Source organism: Anarhichas minor, unplaced genomic scaffold (genome assembly GCF_050575085.1).
Source record: "Anarhichas minor isolate MPS153535 unplaced genomic scaffold, ASM5057508v1 ptg000035l, whole genome shotgun sequence".
Classification (NCBI taxonomy): domain Eukaryota; kingdom Metazoa; phylum Chordata; class Actinopteri; order Perciformes; family Anarhichadidae; genus Anarhichas; species Anarhichas minor.
In genome coordinates, this window is record NW_027466481.1 from 983,549 (window position 1) to 1,008,783 (window position 25,235).

Consider the following 25,235-nt stretch of genomic DNA (forward strand, 5'->3'; position numbering starts at 1 on the left):
ACTGTCACCGGGAACCTAACAGCCTAATTGAATGATAAGTTTGGGTGTGGAAGTTCTTGGAGTCCACAAACAGAATATCAAGAGAAACCAGAGGACATTTCCCTTCAGATCTCTGCAGCTGGGCCGGCCGAGGAAGCGCAGAAAGCCAGGAGGAAACTCGGGAAACTGACTTAAATGCATAAAGATGGATAATTTAAGAGATTGCTTGTGTTTGGGATGAAAACTGGTTTATTCTAGAATGTAACAAGAAAGAGTCGACGTTAAAGGACTGAAAATTCAAGCTGCAAGCATATTTTCTCCCTGTGAGACGGAAACGCTCAATAATGTCGGAGCTGGTTTGCTCTCTGCTTCTCCTTTGTTTACTTCCTGCTGTGGGTAAGTGGACAAATTACAAGTGTGTGTTTATGCGTTTGCTTGTGTGTACATATGCTCCGAACATACATGCTATTGCCAACAGAAATACTTTAGCTTGTGCAGTAATAGCAAATAGTCGGGCTGCAACCAACAATTTTTTTTAGAGGTGATTAATCTCAGAATTATTTTCTCAATCAACTGATTAACTGTGCGGTCTATAAGTCGTAAGAGAGCCAATTTTGTCCAAGGTGATGACTTCAAATGCATCATCTTACTATCATAAGACAAGGAGAGTCATTACCACTGATAATAATCATACACTTATGTTTTCAACTTATAACTTGAGTATTTAAATTCAGAGCAACGGATCGTACAGTTTGAAATTAATCATGTTTTGGATCATAATTTAAGCTCCTCTGCAAAACTAAACTTAAGAAATGTTGTGGTTTCAAACAACACTTCTGTCCTTCAGCTCCCCTCTTCTGTTACACCTGCGTGTTCCCTGCCATCTCACCTCTGGACTGCATCAGATTCCCTCTCAGGTGTCCACCCGGGCAGGTCTGTCTGTCCAGCAGAGCTGTGGGCGAGAAAGGTGAGCGCGCCTCAAGTCACTGAACAAAATTCAAATGAATCAAAACTGAGAAAAAGAACCGAGACACGCAACATGGGCGGAAATGTGTCAGTGTGTTTTTGTTTTTTTGAGCGAGTGTCTGTGAGAGTCTCTCTTAAACTGATGTTTGTGATGGTTTTTAAGGAGACTTCCGTGTGGTGTTGTATGAGAAGAGCTGCGTCCGGCCCTCCCTGTGTGGAGTCACGGGAGAAAAACACACCATGGGACTCAACTTCACCTTCACCAATGAATGCTGCAACACACACCTGTGCAACGATGCTGTAGTACCTGCTACCTCTTACTGGACTGGCACATTACTCACACTTCGTATTTCATACTCCGTTTGCTGAATTGTAAAATATGTGGAAGAGAACTAGTTTAACACACATGAAGTGGAGTCTGCCCTCTAATGGACTGACATTGTGCTCCATTCCTTTAAGTGCACTAATCTGTGCTAAACCAAAGTTGCTCTGTTACAAAGGATGTCGCATTACGAGCTCCGCCAGAGGTTTGAAATGGTGGATGGATAAAAGCAGATTCTTTTAACATTGGACGGCTAACCGCCATATTTAGCATAATTCAAATTATTTTGCTCGGGCGTTAGCTGCCGGATCTCACGAGATTCTGTTGCTGACACAAGAGTACAGACACAGAAAGGTCGCAAACAAAGTGAATTTTCTCCGTATGTGTCGGTCTGAAAAATGTCATTTCAGTGTCAGAATGTCCAATCTCTACTTGTGTGACTATTAATAAATGTTCACTTCTCCCATGGGAGTTAATAGACTCTGGTCCTGTTGCTAGTCTCCTTGAGAGTGATGGTAAAACCCACGTAAACACAGAAACAGGAACCTGACTTTCATGCTCCGTCTCCTTTCTGTAATGTCTCTGGCTAAACTGAGGTTTGTTTTACTATGTTTGTGAGATGGAAAAAAATAGATATATTTTTCTCTGATTATTGCTAACTAAAGGTGTGTGTCTGGTTGCAGCTGTTTTTGAAGTGGAGAGTGGGGATGAGTGTAACATGTTTAGCTTGTGTTCCCATGATTTATAATTTCATTAAAACGAAGAAAATAAACTACCTCTATCCACTTATCAGTCAACTTCTCACAATTTGTATGCAAAGAGATGGAGGTGCTTATTATATCAGTGCTGACATTCTATTTTGAAAAAAGTACGAGCAAAGTAGGAGAAGCAAATACAAGACATATTGAGAATAATTAAATGTCAAATTAATTGTTCACCCACTGTTTGAAAACAATATATATTAAAGATAAGTTCAGAAAAACATTTACATTTTCCCTATCACACATTTAAGTCGATATCATCCAACTTTAAATAATCCAATAAACCATAAGGATGAACATGTTTAGTAAACAGACTTGAAGTATAATAACTAAAAGTAATGTTTATTTATTTGCACATGAAGAAGTTAACTTTATCCCATTAGACTTTTCAAGAGGGATACATTACACATTTTTTATTTATATAATTTAATGCTTTCTAAACCTTCACACCATGGAAGCTATTTTGACTTGTCATAGAATAAACATGTCCCAGTGAGCTCACCGGAAATTGGCTCCCCTGATTAGAGAGGAGCCATCACTGAGGTTATTACTTCCTCTTGTGCTTTTCTTCATATAAAATGGGTTTTAAATGGTTTATAAGTACAATAGGATGACATTTTACTCGTTACACAAACAGAAGTATGATAAATCATAAGTTTAAGTACGAACAATATACCTGTTAGGAGTTGGACTACTTGTCGCATCAAGTTGTTTCTCAACAGGTGTGTGTCGCCATTTCGTTTCCGTTTGCTTGCTCTTCTTCACCAGGTGCTGTTAATTAGGCCCCAAACTAAGGAGAACGTCATCAGTGATAATACTCTTCAGATAAGGTTGAATTGTTAACCGTAAAATAAAAAACATCAGACTTACAGGCATGGTTTACCCGTTACTGCTGTTCATGCTGCCCCTGTTGTCCTCCACCGACGGAGGAACGCCACCGACGTTCGAGGCATTAAAACAAACGACCCAGGTGACGAGAAATGTTTCCCGGAGGGACACACCGACTCTGCCCGTACGGGGAACCCTGCCCCCGGTTCGGGCTAACGCCAGTCCGCCCCGAGCTACGGGTGATCCCGTGAGCACTTCGTGCGAGCTCAACAAGATGGTCGTGCAGGTGCAGAGGAGCATTTTAGGCACCGGTGAGCCGGACTCTCAAGTCAAACTGGGGACATGCCTAGCCAGTAAATCCACGAGGGATTACCTTTATTTTGAATACGACGTTGGCATGTGTGGAACCAAACGCACGGTGAGCTTTAACAACAGCCTAATATCTTCCGCTGTGCTAAAGGATTTTAGCCATGATAACAGGGATAAACTGCTAGCGAGGTGGCTGCAGGGACCAGCAATCTCGGTCTGTTTGGTGGTCCACCACTTTGGTCCAAAATGAAATATCTCAACATTTATATGATGGATTAATAACAACAATAATTATACTAACTTTATTTATATAGCACATTTTTTAAAAGCAGTCTTGTTAAAGGAAGGATACATTTCAGCTGATTTGTTTTTTGTTTGCAGATAATTAATAACCATGTGGCCTATTCAAACACGCTACAATATGATCCATTAAGGCTCCAAGGACCGATCAGGCGAGCTGTTCCGTTCTCCCTGCCTGTTGCATGTTATTATAACAGGTGAGACTGGATCCAGACCAGAAAAGATTATGTGCCAAGTTTTTTTTTTTTTTTTTTTTTTTTTTTTACAACCTTGTAACATAGAAATCAGCTATTGGAGCTGTTTTATTAAATCTGAACAATATGTTTAAATGTTTAGGTACCAATACTCCGAATACACACCAAAGATGCGGCTGCGCAAGATCGTCACACCAATGAGGAAAAGAGCAAAATTCATTCTGACTCCTCGAAATGGTAAACCCTGCAAAAAATGTATTTTATTATCGACTGACTCTTCTATGGGCTCTCGAAAAGCGTCGGAGTTTGAGAATGGAAGAGACCATGCAATTAGAACTTTTGGAAAATGGATTTATGGCCTTGGTCCTTTTAATGGTTCCACCCGTAAAAAGTAAGAGAAAAAAATATTTAAGAAAAATAAGATGTATTTTTTGCAGCAATCCCTCTGAAACTAAAGTACCAATAGAAATGCCATCTCCAAAATTTGCAGAGAAAACCATTGAAGGATTAAATACAAATTTAGGGTTTCGAGGACCAGTGTGTAGAATATTGTGGCATCTAGTGGTGAGGTTGCAGATTGCCTATAACTGAATATCCCTCCGCTCACCCTTCCCTTTCCAAGCATGTCAGAGATGTTAGTTTGTCTTCTCAAGACTACTAGAAATAATAATAATAATGAATATATTTCATTCCTGCCAATAGATCCCCAGAAATCCTACACACTTGTCCTTTAAGGAAATTCTGGTCGGTATCATGTGCCTCAGCCTTTGAATATCATCTAACAAGCCATTTTTATTAAATCACTCGGTCTTTAAATTTGAACTGGACTGCATGAATGAGGGAGAACTCTTGAATCTGCTACCGCTGCAGCTGTTGTTGCCTGACTGCTTCCTTCTTTCTTTCAGCTCAGTGGGAAAAGCTTTCGCCGTCGGATCAGTACGTGCTCGGGAAGTCCATGTACTTTGAGGCAGAGGCTCGGTTCATGTCCCGAAACAAAAGACTGTACGTCCACTTGTGTTACGCAACTCCCGAGAAGTCTCACACATCCACACCTCAGTTTCCAGTTGTGCAAAACTTTGGGTAACAAACACCTCCCTCTCACACAAACTGAAGACCTTGATATTTATTGTTGCTCTGATTTTATTTTAACAGAAAGAGCTGTGTACAAAAGAAGAGCATATGTAATGGTCAGGTTTTCTCTCCCTCTGATAAAGGTGTATGGTTGAAAGCAAGGACAGTCGCTCCAGATTCATCCCATACAAAAGCAATGCTGTGAGATTCTCTGTGGATGCCTTCTACTTCACGGGAATGACCAGCCAGGTGAGCAAAAATTCTTCAAGTTATCACCTTCGCAAAAATTGTCTAATCTCTTTGCTGATCCAGTTTTTGTTTTAATACTGTGATTAAATACTTTAACAACTTTTTAACTGATTGTAAATATTGTTTTCTGATCTCCTGTAGCATATCTACATGCACTGCTCCATGTCTTTGGGCAGCTCTGTCCCCACACCCACAGCAAAGTCCTGCAACTACAACACTCAAACAAGAAAGTTAGTTTTTTGTTTTGTGTGGAGAAATTGAGTTAGAAACACAGTTTAACCGTGCTGTACAAGTCTTGGCTCAAAAGGGATCAGCTCTCCATCATTGTTTTTCTCAGATGGGTTGAGCTGTATGGACCAGACCTGGTGTGCACCTGCTGCGACTCCAACTGTAGCTCTGCTGCTTCCACCGGTGAGTCATTGCTTCCCTTATTTTCCATGATTAATCATATCTTATTACCATTAAAGGATATCGCTGGAGAAATTACTTATTGTCAACGAATCCCATGAAAAGATCAAAACCAACAACCACTTGATTTTAACAAGTGTTGTCTGTGTAGCCAAAGCCTGCTGTAGCTTATTTCTCTGTGAAGTAGAATTCCATTGTTTAAAAATGATTAAAAACCCATAAATAAGCAACATTGTTGCGGTTTATTTTGAGTCAATCCCACGTACACGTTCCTGCAGCTGAAAAGCACCAGCCTCATCCTTTTAAAGGCAAACTGGCTTTCGTGTCATTATGTGTACCTCTTGTCTCAATATGCTGTATGTCTGTGATTTGTTCTTGTTTTGTAAAGCACCGTGTAACATTTTTTTTTTAAAGGTGCTATAAAAAAATATGCCATCCCGGGAACCCACTGCGAGATTAAATGTATTCTAATGTTTTGACATGTAAGGAACTGGATTGATAGTTTTGAATATATTCTAATCTCTAATATTCAACGTTTTCCAGTGACTAAAATAATCAGCAGCCGGCCGTGGACAATAGAGCCTAAAGTGAAACCCAGCACAGCCTCAAAAAGGAAGAAGGTCTCCACCACCACCACAGCAGCTCCACAAAAAGAGACGACCAGAGAGGTCACTGAGTGGACGACGGTTTCACAGCCTGAAGCGATGGCAGTGTCTCTGACCGGTAAGGTGGAGGACACAGTGGAGGAGTTCGAGTGGCTGTTCGGAGGCGAAGGAGTGGCGTGGGTTGAGGTGGACGGTGAAGAGAAGCAGGTGACGGGCTCTGCTGTTGTGGAGATGGAGGAGGTCACAGAACCTCACACAATATATGAAGAAATCGTTGGTTTTGACCAATAAATCTGTTTGTACATTGAGAAATTCAGTCCTGATGGCTCATTACGTGATTGCCTTTATTTGTCACTTGCAACATTAAACCCTACATCAATCCTTTCTTTTAAAGGAATAGTTCATTTTGAGGAATAAGCTTATTCACTTTCTTGCTGACGGTTAGATGAGAAGATTGACATCACTTTTATATCTGTTCGTTCAATATTTAGCAGCAGCTGCTTATTTTTTGGGCATTTTCTGCCATTTATTTGGTTGAGATAGTGGAGAGAGAGACAGGAAATGTAGGGAATCAGATCAGGGAATAACTGCTCCGGGCATTTGCGTCCTAACCACTTTGCTATCGGGTCTAACCCAGAGCTTAGCTTAATTAAATATCTCATATGGATAATGTTTAAATTAGTGAGCTTTAGAAGTTACTTTGGACATAGTCGGGCTATGTCTCTATTCTTTGTGTTAAGCTACTGTAAACTAACCCGCTGCTGGCTTTAGCATAATATTTAACAGATTTTATTCTTTTAACAAAGTACAAACTAAAAGCATTTTGTCAGTTAACAAAAAGCCAAGTTTCTTTACCGAATCTGTAAATGATAAAACTCACAGGAGCCAATTTTCAGATACAAGCATCGTTTATTAGCTTTACATCGTGAGTAAATGTTATATTGCTACATAACCATCATTCTATACAATTTTTCTTTTACAAATGTCAGGTCTTTGAATGTGATATCTGTAGTTTCGACGAAAAGTGTCAAATAACAGTTTCAAAACCGTTGGCTACTCGCACAGTAAAGGCAATGGCTTTACGACGGGTACACATCAAACAAGGTACTTACAAAATAAACTTGGTTTCATAACATCTGAATAACCGTTAATCAGTATATTTATAAAAATCTTGGGAGGCTTACAATACCGATCCCTTGCATTCCTCGCAGTTATTTAACCCCTCGAGTTTTATCCATTTTTAAGAAGGAATGTGACTAAAACAAAAACAACGCCCTTATAAAATCAGACCCCTGGCGTCATACATCCATTTCAGACCGGGTTCAGCTCAGGTGCATCCTGAATGGAGTAAATGTGTTTTCCAGTACATTTGGGTTCCTCTCTCGCGTTATCCCGTTCCGGTGTGAAAGGCGTCGTCCTCAGTAGTACGAGCTCAGGTGGGAGTGGGTGGTGGGATGCCTGGTCATGGCTGACCCAGGATAGATTGGGCTGTTGGGTGAGTTCCAGTACGTCGACGGCGGGCTGAAGAAGTTGCCGGGGGAGACTGGCATAGGTGCAGGATGGCCACCCATGAAGTTCATTTTGGGCTGGTGGCTGTGGTAGGGCTGCACGTAAGACATCTCAGTCTGGTACTTAACAATCCCGCCTTCCGCTGAGTGATTCTGGTGTGCCTGCGAGATGCCTTGGAAGTCAAACTTGTAGGCGTAGCGCTTTCCGTGCACCTTGGTCATGATGTTCTTGTCGTAGTAGTAGCGCAGAGCGCGGCTCAGCTTGTCGTAGTTCATGTTGGGCTTGCTCTTGCGCTCGCCCCAGCGCTTGGCCACCTCGTCCGGGTCGGTCATCTTGAACTCGCCGTTGGTGCCCTCCCAGGTGATGATGCCGGCGTTGTTGCTGTCGGACAGCAGCTCCAGCAGGAACTGCCACAGCTGGATCTGCCCCGAACCTGGGAGGGGAAAAGGAAGAGTTAAGGAATCTGTTACCGACTTCATTGGTTGGTCACACAAAGAAAGACAGGAAATGTACACATAGTAGCTGTGAGAAATGTTTCTAAGCATCTTAATTATTTTAAAATATATTGGAACAGTTTGGATGACTTGATCATCTGTGTGTAGATACCAGTCAACCTTTTAAAGTTAGCAGTAGAGCTTTGAATAAAGGAGACCAAAACAATAAGATTTCAGTTCCATTTGATGCGTCCAGTTATTCCAGGACCTTGGACAGCGCCTCCGTTTTTCTTTTCAAAAAGTTCTTAGGAGTTTTATTGTCTCTGTCCTAGTAATATTCCGGCTTTTTTTTTTTTTTTTCACCAAATGTGACCTTTTCACTGTGTGGCTTGGAGGAAGTGACAGACATCGGGCAGAAACCTACCCACAGGCCTGTGAGCGCTGGGGTCAGGGAGCTTGTATGGACTTTGTTTGGCTGTTCGGTTCTTGGATGAGCTGAGGGCTTGGCCTTCTGTGAGGAAACAGCAGGGCAAACAGTCATTTTGATGAGAGGGAAGCCAGATTTCGTCTCAGTGTAAGCGTGATGCAATTCTGCTGACACAACAGGTGTTGCTTGATGTTTACTCCATTTTGGAAATTAAGTGCATGTGTGCCAGCACTTGCTTGCTTTCTTTTTCTGTCATGTTACCAAAGCAGACAGTGTAAAGGCCTCATTTGTGTGATCCTTGTTGGTTTGTCTTGTGGTACTTAGATTCTTACCTGGGTTGGCAAGTCGACTGCTTATGGGCCCTAATGTCTGATACGGGTCTGCAAAGAAAAAAAGGCATATCAAAACATTTTTTACACCTTTCTTACTTTATTCTACTTTTTAACCTTAATGTTCGTAAATCCTCCTACACTTCATGTCAAGTTCCTTCAGGATTAGAAAGAACATCTTTCCATGTTGACATCACATGCATCACAATTCTGGTCCTGTTGTGCCAGTACTTAAAGTAAGCGCTCGTTTTAATGAAGTGGAATATTCAAATCACAGCTCCCACGTCCCCGATTTGTTCAGTGACTCAATCAGGTCGGCTGTTGTGCTCAGAAATATTAACTCCGACCCTCTAAAATGTATTTGTCATGAAAAACAAATGACCTGCTGCTAGCAGTTGCTACTGCAGCTTCGACGTTGACTAATAATGACGTGGTGCAGAACAGATTCATCCCACTCTAATGGTGGGTTCAGTCAAAATGAAATACTAGCGGCATGGTTCTCGGGAAGGCAATGTCAGTTTGTCGGTCAACGACTTTCATCCGTACAATTTTTGGATGGATTTTAACAACGGTGTTCCCTTAACTTTTCATCTTACATCGTCATTTGGTGTATGATTAAATACCAACGAACCTAATGACCTTCCCATCAGCCTCAGAGCAGCTGGCATGGCTTTACACTCTCAAGTCTTGTTTACACATCTCCTGGAACTGAACTATTATTGGGAAACATTGCGATCGTTTCGTATAAAGCTCCTGAGCTTTGAGCAATCCTTTCCAGCACAATGTGAGTTTGCAGGAATTGGCCTGCTGTGAAGGTCCATGTGTTATGAAAATACTTGGTACAAGGCCTTCATACCTTGGACAATTCTTGCAGCAGGCTCTGTAACTCTTGAGCTGTGTTGGTGCTCCATGGAGGGACCTACAAATCAAAATGAAGTTACTTATGTGTAATGGTTTAGTTCTCAGCTGTGGCCTAGTTTAGGATTTACAATTTCTACGTAAGACCATTTGGTTGTTCATGCATGAAAAATGTGTCCTGATTAATTTCATGTCATCCTTGTTTTTGTTGTTGTCCTACCTTTTGGCACTGCACTCATGGTGTTTGCCGCCCAGCTGTTCCTGCAGCTGATCTCCTCAAAACCGATCTCTGCACACAAAAAATACAAGGATGATACTAGACTTTGCCCTGCACGTGGCATGAAAAGGCTTTGAAGTGGACAGTAGGCTGGTTCAGCTGTAGTAGGAAGGAAGTCAGTAAATGGAGACCAAGACGCTAAGAGTTTGGAGGTCTGAATGAATTTGATGACCCAAAAAGTTTCTTTTGTCCGGGCCACCCCTGTTGCCACAAGATTGTGAATTGTGTCCCAGGAGCAGGACCCATACCCCCCATTTCCTGCGCCGGTGCAGCTGTTTCCTGTCTGAAACTGCCTGTTGAGTTTTAAACTCATCAGTGTTTTGTCAACTGAGGCCAGTGTTGGGCCAAAGATTCTTTTTGACTCTTGAAACTATGCAACACGGTTCTGAAACTCAACACATTATTTTTATATCCCTAAATCATTCAAGATGTTTGCTCTTATTTTGTGTTTGGCTTGAGAATGTGTCCCTGAATTCTGAGCTTTGACTCACACCCAGACACACTCAGACAGATATTGACTGTATGACTAATGGGTGGTGGCAATGAGAATTGAAAAACTGAAAAAAATGTATTTTTATCATTCGTTTAAAACCTGATGAGTCAAGTCTTTAAGTCCTAATGCAATGAAAAGTGACTTATTCACTTTTTTTGGGCACTTACTATGTATCATGATGAGCTGTAGAGAAAATACTTGGATTCTTTACTGAAGTAAAAGTACCAATTCAACGATGTAAAAGTATTGCATTCAAGCTTCATGCTTAAAAGTATCATCAGCTAAAAGTACACTTGATGCAGGCAAATGGCCCGTGTGCCTGATATATTCATATGATGATATAAGATTGTTCATACAGATTAATCAATGTGTAATGTCATTTTACTATTGTAGCCGGTTCAGAAGGAGCTGGTTTTTACAACTTTATATACATTTAAAGGGTGTAGTCCAGTGAACTATAACCATATTTTTTTTGGGACTTTTCTCAAATATTTGCTTTTTATGATAATTTGTGAATGATTTGACCTCTTTGGGCCTCAAACTATGATTTAAATGAAACAATTTAGAAGTTTTGAGGAAAATTGTCTCTTTCGCTTGCTCACAACTTAAAGACGTCAGCAACAAGACAAGGGGTCCCAACTACACTGTTTTTTTTTTTATTTTTTTTTTTTAAATGAGAAACGAGGCCAAAATGGTGGGAACCACTTGTTTTTAAGTACTTAAAATTTGTACTTAAAATTTGGTTGTGGTACTTGAGAGAATGTACTTAATTACTGGTAATATTTACTGTCCACTACTAAATATGACAAAAAAACGGAATGTAATTGATGTATAACTGCATATACTGTATGATAGTCATGACTATGAAGAAACTTTTAAAAAAAAAAGAATATATATATGTTTTTTGAACATTTAAGTTGAACTGTAATTTCTCTTTTTTGAATAAAATTCCATCACTCAAGGAGCCATGACAAACTCTCAACTCTCCTATATTTCCATTCTCCAATTTTAAGCTATAATAACAATTAATTGAGTAATAATTTAACCTTGAAAAAACTTAAAATCCCCTCATGGCACAACCTGCCCTGCACCAAACAGTAGACGGACACAGTAAGCAAGGTAAGAGCCAGATATTTCCCTCAGGAGTGAGCAGAGACCAAAAACCGAGCTAAAAGAGAGTGAATATTCAGAAGATGTTCAGAAACACGACTCCAAATTAATGACAACGTTGCACCGTAACTGCTGGATCTTTAGATAAGCAATTGTTGGCCCCAGAGGGGCTTTTTAATGGAGTCGATGATCTCACCTGCTTTCACCTGTAGTCTGGGTTGTTGTGGTGGAGGTGGTGGTGGTAGTGGTGGTGTGGTGTTGGTAGGAGTTGTGGAGTATGAGAACGTAGGGCTACCTGAAGCAGAAAACGGAAAAAAAAGTCAAGATTATATATTTTTTAAGATGGAATACAACAGACATCAATCATACCAGAGTATAATTTCAGTGTCATCAATGGTATTTTCTACTAAAGAATAGACGGAAAGACTAGAGGTGTTGATTTGATTCTGTTGAGGACTCCGTTGGGGTTTTGCTGTAGGACCGGTCAGATGTTGCTGGCATTTTGTCCACCACTTGTACGTCGTAATGTTGCCTTACAAACCCGACTAGAACGTGGTGACTGTCTCCTTTTAGCTGCATTTGTTACACTGATTTGCAGAAGCGATAACGCTGCAAAATGATGTAATGTGGCAAGTATCAGAAATGATGACAACATATTATATACAGGAAACCTGCACTAGCAAAGAGGAACAGTGGTCACAACACTTAATGAAGACGGCAACAACATGACAAACTTCAGCCTCAAATGGCATCGTGTTCTTCCAGCCTCAACAGGACCTCGTAAGTGCCCCTGTACTGTATTGCAAATTGTTGCTATTATTTTGTCCACATCCTCTGACCACGGTACCTCAGTGGAATTTGATTTTCGTTTTTAAATAAAGTTCAAAACTTCAACAAATTCACATGCTGATATATTTTAAGGCAATTACTTTATTTTCCTGAATAATAGATTAATAGTCAAGTGTATATAATTTCAGAAAATTGTGAAAATACTCATATGCAACATAAAAAAAACGCTTGTTTTGTCCGATAAAGTGTCCAAAACATCAATAAAAAACAGTAAATCCTCAAGTTTGAGAAGCTGAACCAGCAAATGTTTGTCCTTTTTTGATTAATCGGTTCACTGTTTCAGTCGTTTAACATCAATGTTCTGTCCATTGACTAAACTTGTTATTGTTGAATCATTTCAGCGCGACATATCTTTCTCTGATTTTATTTATGATAACGCGCAGGTAAATATATTTGTCGCCACAGAACAATGAAAACCTTTTTACATTGTTGAGATCACTTGGGAGAACCGAACAATGTTATCAGCTGAAGAGAGAGAGAGAGAGAGAGAGAGAGATATCTCGGACACGAGGCGAGTCTTACTCTGCCGGAGGTAACTGAGGTGAGAGAGCAGGATGTCTGCGTTGTAGGCCGACGTGAGACGCATCATGTCGTCCTTGGTCATCTTGCAAAGGGCCTTGCCGTCCAGCGCCTGGAAGAGCATGACGTCCACTTCCTCCAGGACGTACTCCTTGATGGCCCAGTCCAGCCACTGCCGCACATGGTCCTGTGTCCAAACCTCTGGATCTAGTATCAGAGGCACAACAATGATCAGAAAAAGACTAGATATATTTATAACAGTGTCTCATATTGTTAGAGGACTTTCTTTTTTTTTTTTTCTTTTTTTTTTTTTTAAAGATAAACATCTTTTAGCTCTATTCTCACCTTAAATCTCAGTTTATGACTCGTATGTACAAGATCATTTTGTGACGTCACAAATCGTTTATCTGGGGGATGGTTTTTATAGGAGGCTTCAGCTTAAAGGAGGCTTCAGCTTTTAGATTTAAATATCTAAAAATATCTTTTTATAATATAACACGTGTCTGGGAGGGTCTTTATTAGCCAGTTGTGGCTGGCTGTAATACTTAATACCAAATCCATGCTGCGTTTTGTTGGATGAAAACATGTAAATCATCCTTTACTGTAGCTATCTAGTGTACATTATCTGGCCTTTTACATTGTGAGAGATGTCGTTGGTTTCTTTAATCAAAAAAAGAAAAACGTCTGGAAGATGGTGGGAGGAGCGTCACACAGAAATAATCTGAAGAGCCCTCGGGCAATTTGTTTGTAGGATATGAAAGTGCTGAATAACACCGGAAACAACTCAGATGTGAGGACCAGTTGTGATACTTTTCATACTGATGGTGAAGTTGGGTGGGTATACTCATTCTGTGAAAACCAAGCCTGGTTTAGTCAAACTACTTGCCTATAATATTGTATTCCACTTTACTTTTATTGTTTTACACATTTCTATTGTCAAAATTAAGGATTTCAAGCAAACTGCAATTAAAAGCTAACAAAATTAGTTTATTTTTAGACATGTGAAGGGCTTTTATTCATGTAATGCCAAACAGTCTAATACAGTTAATTGCATAAAATATTTGGATTACATTTTTTTTTATATGCATTGTTGCATGTGTTTGCCCAATGGATATACATTTAAATATTGAAGAAATATACATATTAACATTGTATTTGAGTTAAAGAAAACATCACTCAGCCTGTGCAATTGTTCTGATGTGTTTTTCTGATGTGTTTTTTTTTATGTGCACACTGATATTTACCGCAGCCATGGAGGTTATGTTTTCGGTTTGGTTGGTCGGTTTGTGAGCAGGATCACAGAAAAACTACTGGCCCTGTATTGGTGTAGCATGGGCTAAAAGAAGAGCCCATTAAGTTTTGAAGCAGATACACAAATCATTTTACACTTTCGTTAACATTGTGAGACGGGTGACTTTGCCGTGGCGGAGGTCTGCTCTCTCCGAGTGCCCTTCTAGTTTGAGAGAGTATGTGTTAAAGCGCTCTTGTTTCATTATTATTGTCTTTAAATGAAGCATTTTTCATCTTCAAATTCTAAAAATGTCGGCAAAGGAACAATTTGCTGTCTTACTACATATAGTTGAATTACATTTCATCGCTATACTGCCGATTTGATATCTTATATTACATTGGATATCCTTTTTACATTTTCAACCCTGTTCTTTTAGATATTTGCAACAACAAAAATCTTTTACTGGAAATGTAATGACACCCGTAAGGACATGTTTTATCAACACAATATGTTTTCTTTACATCCTTACAAGCTCCGCTATTGCAAGACAATATCGACACTAAGGTGTTATGGTGTAAATGGTTATATTAAGGCAGGAATTGGTTGAAAGGTTGGGAAAAATCCTATTGGCAGTATATAAATAATCATAATGATACTGAATACTTTTACACATCTACACGTTTTTTTTATTACTCTTTATTAGAATAGGAAAATGTATTTCTTCACTGATAAATCTAAGGCAATAATAATGTAAAAAATATCTTGATATTTCATTCTTTCCACACTGCCCAGCCCTTGTTGAAATTGATGCCAATGCCTTGTTGCAGCACTAGTCTGATTCAGGAAGGTAAGCTCATTTCCAGTAGCAAACAATGACTGTGAATTGCCCGTAATATTAGGCAGGAGCGTTATTCGTGAACAGAGGCCACCACGCCCTCGTGTCCTGATTGTCCATGGTGAACACATGCCACTGTGATGCAACATCCGTGTATTATGAAGCAGAACAACTGGGTGCTGGTGACTCCTCGACGAAACTCGTTTGATTCCACGGAGCTGAGATTTATATCGTCTGAGGTGGCATCCCTCCAGAGAGAGACTGACTCACTGAAACGTGCTGCTTTGAACTGCTTCAGTAATGGGTGTCACAGTATGGGAACTGTGCAAGAGAGAGACCGTAAAATACGTCATCAGGTTGGTTTTCAGATGGTTGGACCAGTGATTCATAGTGAGGATGAAACCCGGACTGTGACTACTTGGATAGTCGTGACACATCACTGTCTTTACTCTAAGTTGTATTTCAGTGATTGTCCTCTGCTAAGAAAAAGGGAAAGCCTCTGCCCACAGTTCACCTGTACCAAAGATACTACAAGATATTCTATGTTCTTAAGGATAAGGCAGATGTTATTCTACACTTTTCATATTGTCAACAAACCCCTATGAAAATGCCTTAGTTCATCTCTCAATACACTTCCTGTGGCACTCAGCCCTAAGCTCTTAGCCCCGAAATCTTCAAAAATGGGACACAAATTGTTTATAACATCAGTCCTGAGTGCTCATAAGGCTTCCTTTAAATCTGAGCTTGAAACCTTTATCACACCTTGTTCTCTGATTTCATCTGACTCTTGTTATTTAGGGAACGTTTCCAAGTACTGTTATTCTTTTCCTGTGTTTTCATGTTTTGTGAGTTCTTTGTTTGCTATGCGAAGCACTTTGTAACTTATGAACACGTCTAAACACAAAATGCATAGTTTTGCTTTCGTGTGACTCTTCGTGGAGAAACTCAATTTTACAGATCTGTCGATTAAATCAACTAATCGATAAGTTGACAAAGCCGTATGTGTTAGTCGACTTTTAAATTATTCTTATCTATAGTTTCCTGTTTTAAAAAGGCTTGATAACTTCCTAAAGCAGCTGGGCACTGTCGTTTTTGACAGCTACTCAAACAGCAGTAGCAGTAGTATTGCTAGTAGTAGTTTTGATGTGTTTTGGCCTGAGAACAATCAATAATGTGATTTCAGATGTAGCTACAGGAAGCAGGATGATTTTAGAAAATGTCCCCACCTGCTCATCACGCATCTATTCCTGCTTGTCTCTCTCGCTCTCTCTCTTGTTAACATCAGTGCTGAGCGCTAAAGTCACAGTTTGGACTTTTTAAATAGCTTTCATTTTACACCTGATGTCATGCACAAGCAGACAACTGGAAACCTGCTATTGTTTATTTACGGCACTGGAGAGTAATGATGGTAGTATGTGGAAAAACCCACGCTGTGCTCGTCTCTGATTCACTTATTGATATTGCACAAGCCGAGTGTGTTCCAGCTCTTAGGAAACTGTCTTGTGGGAGGAGGGTTAGGGTGATTGAAGGTTAAGTGACACAGCTCACCTGCCGGCACGATGACCCTCTTCTCCTCTGTGGCGCTGGTGGGTGGGGTGGCCGTCTGGGGGCTGACGCGAGGCTCCGGGTACGAGGACTGGTACGGCATCGGGGCCCCGTCGTTGCTCATGTGTCGGGAGCGCTTGGTGACGCTGCAGTCCACAGGGGATTCACGGCTAGAGCAGGCAGCAGGAGAAAAGTGTAATTCCATCGTTAAGATATCTTGTAAAACGTGTAAGAGCTAATCAGTGTTAGTACAATTCAATATATCCAGGTCTAACAAATGCTGTCATCTCAAATATTTACATGTTTAATGTGACTGCTAATCTGGCAGTAGATTTCACAGTTTCAACTGGGTGCAAGTTTATTTCCTCTTACACCATTTGCAAGAGCTGACCAGAGATGCATTTAGTCCCATAATGCTTCACAGCAACACGATTCCAGTGAAAAGGCCTATAAAGTGTAGGCGGGTGGTAACCTGGAGCCGGCTAAACAGCTGAATGTTAGTTCAAACTTTGTTTAAAGTGTGTGTATACTAAGTGGATATTTAAGTATCACTACATTACAATGATTTGCACCACAATAACTATTTTTTACGTACAGATTAGATGTAATATATTTACACCCAGTATCTGCCCGCTGTAACTGGTTTATTCCACCTGAGGGATCACTGAGAGTTGAATTTTTATATCTCAGAAAAACTCAGATCCTTTTCTTACATAAAAGTACAAAAGTAAAATGACCTTATTAGATTGCATTAATAGGTATGTAGCATTTTAAGAGGTGGAGCTAGTTTTAAATCTGAGGGTCCGTAACACGATTAATAACAGAGAGAAGAAAAAACAAAGTTCAAACACATTTTCTTTAATTCTTTGGACTTTTGGATTTTTTTTTGTTGTAAAACATTGAACCATTTGAACTTCAAACAACTCATAAACATCATAAACATAAGGGCCCCAAGTAGACCCTGTTTTCTTGTGAAGGTTCACAGGTCAAACAGGTTGAGAACCACTGGTTTCATCTTTAACAATCTTTTGTGTTTGTTTTCTTAAAGTAAAAACTTGCTCTGAAAACGTACTAGTAATTATAACTGTCACATAAATGTAGTGGAGTTAAAAGCACATTATTTCTCTCTGAAATGTAGTGGAGTATAAGAAGTCTAGAGTAGCAGACAATGGAAATTCTCAGAGTACAAGTATGTGTAAATGTACCTGGTAACTTTCCACCACTGGCGTTATGTAATCCTTCAGCTATAGTTAAAACACCATATTTGGAATTCAAACATTTCCACTTATGATGGATGGTAATGGAAAGCAAGAAGGGACGCAGGGTTGTATTTGGTAAGAGAACAATAAACAAACATTTTTAGGGTCTGGAAAAACCCCAAAATGTTAACATGGACCGTGACAAATCTACAGTCAGATGGTCCGGGAACCTGTGCTCCCCTGTGGCCCCGGCCTGCCCTGACTCACCTGGTTCCATTGACGTGTTCTCTTTTGCCAGGATTTTGAGCCGCTGACCCGACCCACTCCGGCTCGGTGGGCTCGGGACTCTGCTTGGAGGCGTGGCTGAACCCGCCGGGCGACGTCATCTCGGCCTTCATGTGCACTGCGGTGTAGGGCGGCTCGAATATGGGCTGGTCCTCGCTCACCACGGACAGCGCTTCCTGTCAAACAAAGACACAGCGGTCAGTGTCTGCCATTAAATGTGCCGGGTCACAGCCTGTGGAAACTGTCTTTTTCCACATACGGACTCTGTTTACTCCACAAGACACTTCAGTGAATAGAAGTAAATTCTCATTAGCTGTAAGAGTAATAACGGCACAATAGACTTTTATCTGAAGTTTTAAACTATTACTTTTTTACAGTGTGGATATTACCAGATTTCCCTTTTTAAAGTTCATCAGAATTTCTTTGTACATTTTGTCCCTTTGGAATTTGTTTGTGAATCAACAAATTAGTAACCATAATTTGCAGAGAATTATACCAAAAGAAGTTACAGGAAATCATATCTGCTTATTATATTATATGCACACACACGTCTTTTTAGCAGTGCTCTTGAATTGAACCCGTGACTTGCTCAGAGGTACTTGAACAGAGTTGGGACCATTTCGCGTTCACTTTTCTCCACTCAAAAGTTGTTGTTTTTTGTCTGTGTAAAGGTTTAAACTGGCAATCTTCTGATCACATGCTTTCTTTTCTAACCTTTTAAACAAAACATTGCCCTGTGATTTGATTAAAACGTTAGAGGTATGTTAAATGTAAAGAACCAGAGAGAAAGGTGGTTATCAAACCACTCCATACTCAGGAGTGAAATCACAAGTAAACTCTTCAGGCAGTGAGGAGGCTGTCTAATCTTAACATCAGTAACCTTAACCACAGCTTTATTTTGTCGTTAGGATTGGGGTTGCAGGGGGGGGGGGGGTGTTAGCTAAAGGTGGAGTCTAATTGAGAATTAAGTCCGTCTTCCTGTGTTCAGCATCTACAGCGAGGCCTCAAAGCCACCCAAAGATGGCACTTTCATCCCACGCAGTCGTGAGGGCAAACGCCGGACCTGTTGTTCCGTCTGCTTCTCACATTAAGACGAGTGCATGTGCGATGCGACCACGGCAGTCTAAGTGGGTGCAAGTGCGTGTTTGTTTAGAGGAGTTGAGCATTGTCTTTGGGCCCTGTACGTCAGTGCCGTGCTTTGTCGGTGGCCTACAGGAAACCTGGCCGCCATGTGCAGAGGAACCTTTTGGCACAGGCCAAGGGAGAGGAAGTGGAGGAGGCGGGGGGGGGGGGGGCACAATGTAAAAATTCGGGTCATTTCAAAGCTGGAAAACAACCCTAAAGGCGTGTGGTCAGGGGAGAAGAGGGGGTCGGGTTCATTGGACAGAAAGAAGACTATAGCCTTGATTGAAGTGCCGCCTTCGCATTGTGTTTTTCTTTTTGTTTGTTTTTTGCCTGTGTTTTTTTTTAGCTCAATTGTTGCCTGAGCATTGTAAACCACATCTTAATGCGTGGCACACAGTTTGGCATTTCCTCGAAGCTGCAGACCGACTGATAGAGAAGTCAGCAGTGTGTAAGATTTCAGCAACCTGCTGATGTTGCTTCATGGAGCATTTACTGATGTGTAATGGATACGCCCTTTTTTTTAAAGCAAAAGTTTTTAGTCAAAAAAACAAACAGAAAACCTTTTCAAATCAAACTTTACTTGATATTAGTTGCTTAAGATTTAAAGACACAAATGATGAAACCATATAACATGTTATGTCGTAAATCAAAAGACTTTCCATTGTACTCCTGTAAACTTGTTAAACTCCCGATGTTGAATTCTATGCATTTTTATTCCTTGTTACAAACATGGAGCCTTCATTACCCAGAATGCAACTTGAACACCGACAGTTTGGTCTATATGGTTCGGTTAGATCCGGCTGCGTTATGCGAGTAGCAGTTAATGCAGCCTAAAGCAGCGAGGTCTAGCCTACTTCTGTCTAATTCCAAACCTCCAGATTATTTTCGCTTTCAAATTTGTAGTCCTCTGCCCAAATCGACGCTGACTCAAGTGACGTTACTTGAGGCATTTTTTTTGATTAAAAAACATGTGCATTTTTTTAAGTGACAGAAGTGTTTCACAGGACTTCGTATTGTCCTGCTCAGCTTGCTTTCGACCGCACTCCCTGTTTTCTTCTTCCTCAGCTTTGTTTTACTTCTGTCATGTTGTCCTCTTTCCCCCAGTCCTCCTCTCACACACTGGCTGCCTTCAGAGGCCCCTTTTCTCTGTGCAGAAGTGAAACAGACGGCTGATAAAACTGTCATGAGAAGACATGATAGTTTAATAGTTGTATGTCGTGGTGAAAGATTCGTTTTTTGGGTGCTCAGCACTCAAACTGTTGATATTATCGTGACTCGCAGCCGCTCATCACATTCAGTTTTGTACATTGAGTGACAAGCTCATGCTTTCACAACCGCAAACATGCACTCCCGCTCTTTCTTTATCTTCCCCTTGCTCTCTCTCTCTCTCGCTCTCTCTCTCTCTCTCTCTCTCTCGCTCTCTCTCTCTCTCTCTCTCTCTCTCTCTCCTCTGCACACTGATACAAATTTACCAAAATGTGGCCTGACCGCTAATGCCACAACTGACTTCCTGTTCTATGTGTTTCAGCCTGTTGCTCAGTGACACAAAACAAGTTTTTTTAGAAAACATGACCTTCTTGAGGCTGACGCTGTGCTTGTGCCTCGATGTCCTAAAGTTTACGGCGGTTTTCTTCAGTTTGATAGTAAACACTTTTCACTTGCTGCAAAAGCGCGAGCATGAAGCCCTGGGAGACCTTTTTAACATGGCTTCAAGTCAGCAGCTTTGCGGGTTGCATCATGCAGTCTTGCCCAAACCAAGAGCTGAGAGAGTGATGTTTACGACATGGACGTCCATATCTTTAGAAATACCTTTTTAGATTAGACACTTCAACAGCTTATACTCTGTTATTTTTGGGGGGTTTTAACACAGCTTAGATAGTACAAGTTATGTTATGAATTGACATGGAGGGAGTTGGCACTGTTTTAAAGCCCAGAGCCTTTTCATTTTTAATGCCAGGGACTTTAGATCATACAATTAGCTCAGACAAAAACAGGTTAAGTGAAATTGTTTTTTGCTGTTAGATGTATATAGAGCAGCAGCTTGGGTGACCTATTTTTTTGCCTGGCTGCAGCCTAATTTGGGAACCACATCTATTGGGCTGCAGCTGATTATTTTCAGTACTGATGAACCTGCTGATTCTTTTCTGGATTAATCATTTGCTCTGTAAAACATCAGAAAACTTCTGATCTTCTAAAGCCAGAGTTGACGTCATGAAATGTTTTATTTGATCTAACCAAAAGTAAAAAAAGATCAGCAAAGAGATTCGGTTTTGACACGTAAAAGCAAGCTTTTGCTTTCAGAAGGTGGAACTATCTTTCCAACTGAAACAACTAATCTCCAATCAAAATAGTCTCAGATTCTGTCAATCGACAAACGGATCAATCAACTAATCGTTTCAGCTCTACTGGTAACATAAAACATTGCTTTGATTTAAGGGGCCACATGCCAAAAGTGTTAGGAACTGCTGCCCTAAACCGAGGATGTAGTTAACATCAACTTACTTGCATCCACCAATGATATGATTGATTTAAAGTCTGCTTTGGAAACACAAATGACTTCATTTATGTGTTAAATAAGCTGATTTGGTAACATTATCCTCCCTCCTAGCCGAAGCAGCATTATGAGTAATGCTCATTTCATTCATGCTCTTTTTGTTCATCATCAAACAGTAGTGTGTTGCCCTGGACTGATGAAGATTTTGTGACATCTCAGATAGATTTTAAACGTTGGAGACAGATACTCAACTGATCTGACTATTAAAACTATAGCATTACTATAAGTATTGATGATAATAACCGAATGATTTGTGGGTCTGTTATTTCTCACTCTCTTCTTCACTGTGTTTCCATAAATTAAGATAGTTTTAAGCTGTTGCTCAGCTCCTGTTGACATTTGGATCTACCACAAATGGCTTCTAGATAGATACTTGAAGGATATTTTAATAAATATGTCAACTGTGTCGGTGTAAACTCCGACCAAGACTATAGGGGACGATATTAAAATGGCCTGAAACCTCTGAACTCTCTCAAAACAAGGTGCAGCCTACACAACACCATGGCCAGAGATCAAGTTGTGCAAAAAAGCACAGCCCTCTGTGCTCGCCATGTCTGAGGCGAGTTGCAGAAAGCAGAAGTAAAAGTGAAGGCATGGCGCGAGCAGCTGCGCTTTTCTGCTGCACAAACAACGGTGCGGTTTCCACAGCTCGGAGCCTAGCAGCACGCGGGCCTCTGCAGGGCCCGGGCCTCCGTCACCTCCCAGCCTGTGTGAGCGGACAATGTAGAGTTAAAAAAAACAACAATGCAACGCCTCAGTTAGTCCACTCCGTTTCTTGCTGGAGAGGCTTTGTTGCCCTTTCGACATTTTTTCTTTTCTTTTCTTCTTTAGTCCATGAGCGGAAATGAGTGCGGAAAGTCTGAGGTTTGAGACAGGAAGCCTGCTGAGTTCAGATAACGACACCTGACAAGTGCTCCCGTTTGCAGCTATAAATTATACTTAAAATAACCTCAAACGCACGAACTGCTGCGACACAGTATCTGAAGAAATACGTTGTTTTTTTTATCAACGAATAATCCAGTATGTGTGCCACAATGTAAACACCCAAAACCTAAATAATAGAATACAACACACTTTTTAACGGGCTAAATGAACTATTTAGCTTTTCGTTTCAGGATGTCACCATTTCCCTGCACTGGCCCTTTAATTACCTCTTCAAGTCGCAACACGATTAAAAAATACGATTGAATAATGTAACTCAAACTTGAATTATGTAACAGTCAAAAATACCCAAATATCTCTTTAGAAATTAAACAAGACAGACATGAGTACAAGTATTAGTTCCTCGATCCACTGAGGCCCCGTTTTATTATAATACATCTTTATACTATTGCAGTTAGGATTAAGAAATTAATTTTGGTTGAAATAGCAAGTCATTCGTTGTAATATATTCATTCATAATGACGGTATTAATGTTGCGTTGAAGTTAGGAGAGCTTATTCAGAGGGTTGTAAGAATATTTAATGCACAAATAGAAATAAAAGACTACAGGCCAATGTTGAAAAGACGCACATTCGTTAAAAAAACATGAATTTGTATATTTGTGATCTACATCCTCGAATACAAACGTTTGTCTTTTTCTCTCGTTGCGCAATAATCCGTTTTTATTGTTAATTTTATTAAAAGGTGCTTTTCGATTTGAAGTCCTGACCTGAAGGCCTTTAATTCTACATTTTAATAATAGAAACAATGACTGCGCGGTGGTCGTCCGGAGAAGATGAACAGTTGTATAGTTGTAACAGTGTGAAATGTGAAATACCAGTCATCTGATGGAAATGGATTCTGCTCCTTTCAAAAAGGGGCTCTCGCTGTATCCAAGTTGGTCCATGGCGCCTTCAGGGACACCTGCCTTGTGCGCACCAATAAAACCCAGCATCCCTCCATTAACTTCGTTAAATGTTTGTCAACCCCTCCTAAAAGTTCTCTAATTTCACTCTTCGTGTGAATTATTTGTGTTGTTGCGCTGCGGTTCCGTGGATAGTGCGGGGTGCAGCTCCCATTAAACACGGCAATTAGAAGAAAAGAAGAAAAAAAAAGTCGAAACGCGTTTGGAAATCCTCTTTAACGCGTGTAACCGGCCACCAATTAGTGTTTATATGTGAGTGTAAAGATGTAGTGGTTAGTTGTGTTATTATAGAGCCGACATACAACCACGAACGGGAAGGAAGAGGAAATTTTGTACAAGAAGGAAAGAGTGGGGAACTCGCATCACCGCCTTGACTCTCTCACTCAGCAGACTCTGATGTGGGTGGCCGCCTGTCATTCTCACCAGCGTTAAAAACTCTTAAACACTTACCTTTATCGTACAGTCCATTGCAGCAGCCTCGCAGTCTTTGTCATTTAGTCGTTTTTGTAAATGTCGCAGCTAATTTAGCCTTCTAACCGCACTTCAATGCATGCAGGGGTGCATTGGCTCTATGGCGCAAACCATTGCAGTTGCAATTTTTTTTTGCTCACAGACCATAACCGGATGACACGTTTTTTTCTCTCTCTCTCTCTCTCTCTCTCTCTCTCTCTCTCTCTCTCTCTCTCTCTCTCTCTCTCTCTTTCTCTAAATTGGGAAGTGAAGTCACTCTTTTAACACTGAAAGCACCGACACTGCTTCTCATGAAACCGACATTTACTGCTCAGAAGGAAAAACAAAAACCTCTGTTGTTTGTTTGTGTGTGTGCGCGGCGCCTTAGATATAGAATCATATTGGAAGGCAGAAGAACTTCGTAGAAACTCACAATCTCTAACTTAAAACAGATTCTTAATGTTTTGCAATAGTTTAACCACAGTGGAAATGAAAGAGGGCCACTGACTACTGAATGCCTTTAAAGTTTCAGAGTAAAAATAGCTTTTATGGTTAAACAAAAAAAAAGACAATCTATATCAAGACCTGTGCTTTTGGAAACATGCCATTAATGTCTAAAATGGCACATTACATACCAGCATATAGGGTCAAAATACATAAAAATGGTGCTTGAGGATCTAACTCCTTCACTGGAACAGCTCAAGATATTACTGAACAGGTGTACAAACTTGGCTTATTGTTAAAAACACTGAAACTTTGGAAGATATCCTTGATTTGTCTAACTCCCACTGCTGAAGCCATTAACTTCAGATCAACTTAAGCACATTACTGAGGACTGTAGATTTTGTTCCATGACTCTACTTGAAAAAGCTTTCTCAATGTGTAAGTGTCCAGTATGAATAGGAGGAATGATTACAGCACAGCAAGCAAAAGCTTGTTTTCATTCGGCACCTGACTTTTGTTTTACATCATTCAACTTCCTGAATGTTCATGAAAATAACAGAATGTCACAGGATTTTTAAAGCAGGTAACTTTATTCTCCATCGTCGAAGATCATTTTGTTGAACATGAACAAACACAGAGCTATTCAGTTCATCCGGTCCAAAGGATCCTTTAAAGTGCATCAGCAAAGCCATTTCTACAGGTAATTCCATTTTCAGCCTCACTTCCTGTTACATTCAGTCCTTACGCCAGTGGTAACAATAGTCAACAGTATGGCACTTGTGTAGTATTTTTGTTCAATCTGATTGTGTTGAGGATAATCTAACAATATTGAATACTAGAAAATAAGTCACTTTGTATCCTTGGCAACAGTTGTTGGGAGTGAAGTAAACTGCTTCACAACTTCATACAAAAAGGCCAAAGGAA

At 40.4% G+C, this 25,235-nt stretch overlaps 2 protein-coding genes across 4 annotated transcripts; one reads left to right on the plus strand and one right to left on the minus strand.

Moving 5' to 3' along the window:
• The first annotated feature begins 2,877 nt into the window (after positions 1 to 2,877).
• zp3d.2 (zona pellucida glycoprotein 3d tandem duplicate 2) lies at positions 2,878 to 6,283 on the plus strand. The gene is made up of 8 exons (XM_076106714.1): positions 2,878 to 3,274; positions 3,547 to 3,662; positions 3,802 to 3,896; positions 4,565 to 4,739; positions 4,874 to 4,979; positions 5,121 to 5,209; positions 5,317 to 5,390; positions 5,931 to 6,283. Exons 1-8 carry the CDS (start codon positions 2,903 to 2,905, stop codon positions 6,281 to 6,283), a joined length of 1,380 nt encoding a protein of 459 aa, XP_075962829.1. The 5' UTR covers positions 2,878 to 2,902.
• A 598-nt stretch (positions 6,284 to 6,881) lies between these two features.
• Positions 6,882 to 24,029, minus strand: fli1rs (Fli-1 proto-oncogene, ETS transcription factor-related sequence). 3 transcript variants are annotated; one of them, XM_076106711.1, is made up of 10 exons: positions 23,868 to 24,028; positions 17,875 to 18,068; positions 16,412 to 16,578; positions 12,801 to 13,004; positions 11,626 to 11,724; positions 9,770 to 9,838; positions 9,548 to 9,610; positions 8,695 to 8,742; positions 8,360 to 8,446; positions 6,882 to 7,934 (listed from the first exon to the last, which is right to left on the minus strand). In XM_076106711.1, exons 1-10 carry the CDS (start codon positions 23,883 to 23,885, stop codon positions 7,411 to 7,413), a joined length of 1,473 nt encoding a protein of 490 aa, XP_075962826.1. In that variant the 5' UTR covers positions 23,886 to 24,028; the 3' UTR covers positions 6,882 to 7,410. The 3 variants fall into 3 exon arrangements, with proteins under 3 accessions (XP_075962826.1, XP_075962827.1, XP_075962828.1); XM_076106712.1 differs by lacking the exon at positions 23,868 to 24,028 and adding an exon at positions 23,331 to 23,693; XM_076106713.1 differs by lacking the exon at positions 8,360 to 8,446 and having other exon boundaries at positions 23,868 to 24,029.
• Positions 24,030 to 25,235: the final 1,206 nt, after the last annotated feature.

What these genes read in the sequence shown, in the direction of transcription:
- zp3d.2 (XM_076106714.1), top strand. Translation starts at nt 2,903, where the DNA reads ATGGTTTACCCGTTACTGCTGTTCATGCTGCCCCTGTTGTCCTCCACC. An exon ending in TGTGTGGAACCAAACGCACG is followed by an intron (nt 3,275 to 3,546) that starts GTGAGCTTTAAC and finishes TTTTGTTTGCAG; the next exon opens with ATAATTAATAACCATGTGGC. An exon ending in GTTGCATGTTATTATAACAG is followed by an intron (nt 3,663 to 3,801) that starts GTGAGACTGGAT and finishes TTAAATGTTTAG; the next exon opens with GTACCAATACTCCGAATACA.
- fli1rs (XM_076106711.1), bottom strand. An exon ending in CAGTCGACTTGCCAACCCAG is followed by an intron (nt 8,447 to 8,694) that starts GTAAGAATCTAA and finishes GTTTCCTCACAG; the next exon opens with AAGGCCAAGCCCTCAGCTCA. An exon ending in CAGCGCTCACAGGCCTGTGG is followed by an intron (nt 7,935 to 8,359) that starts GTAGGTTTCTGC and finishes TTCCCCTCCCAG; the next exon opens with GTTCGGGGCAGATCCAGCTG.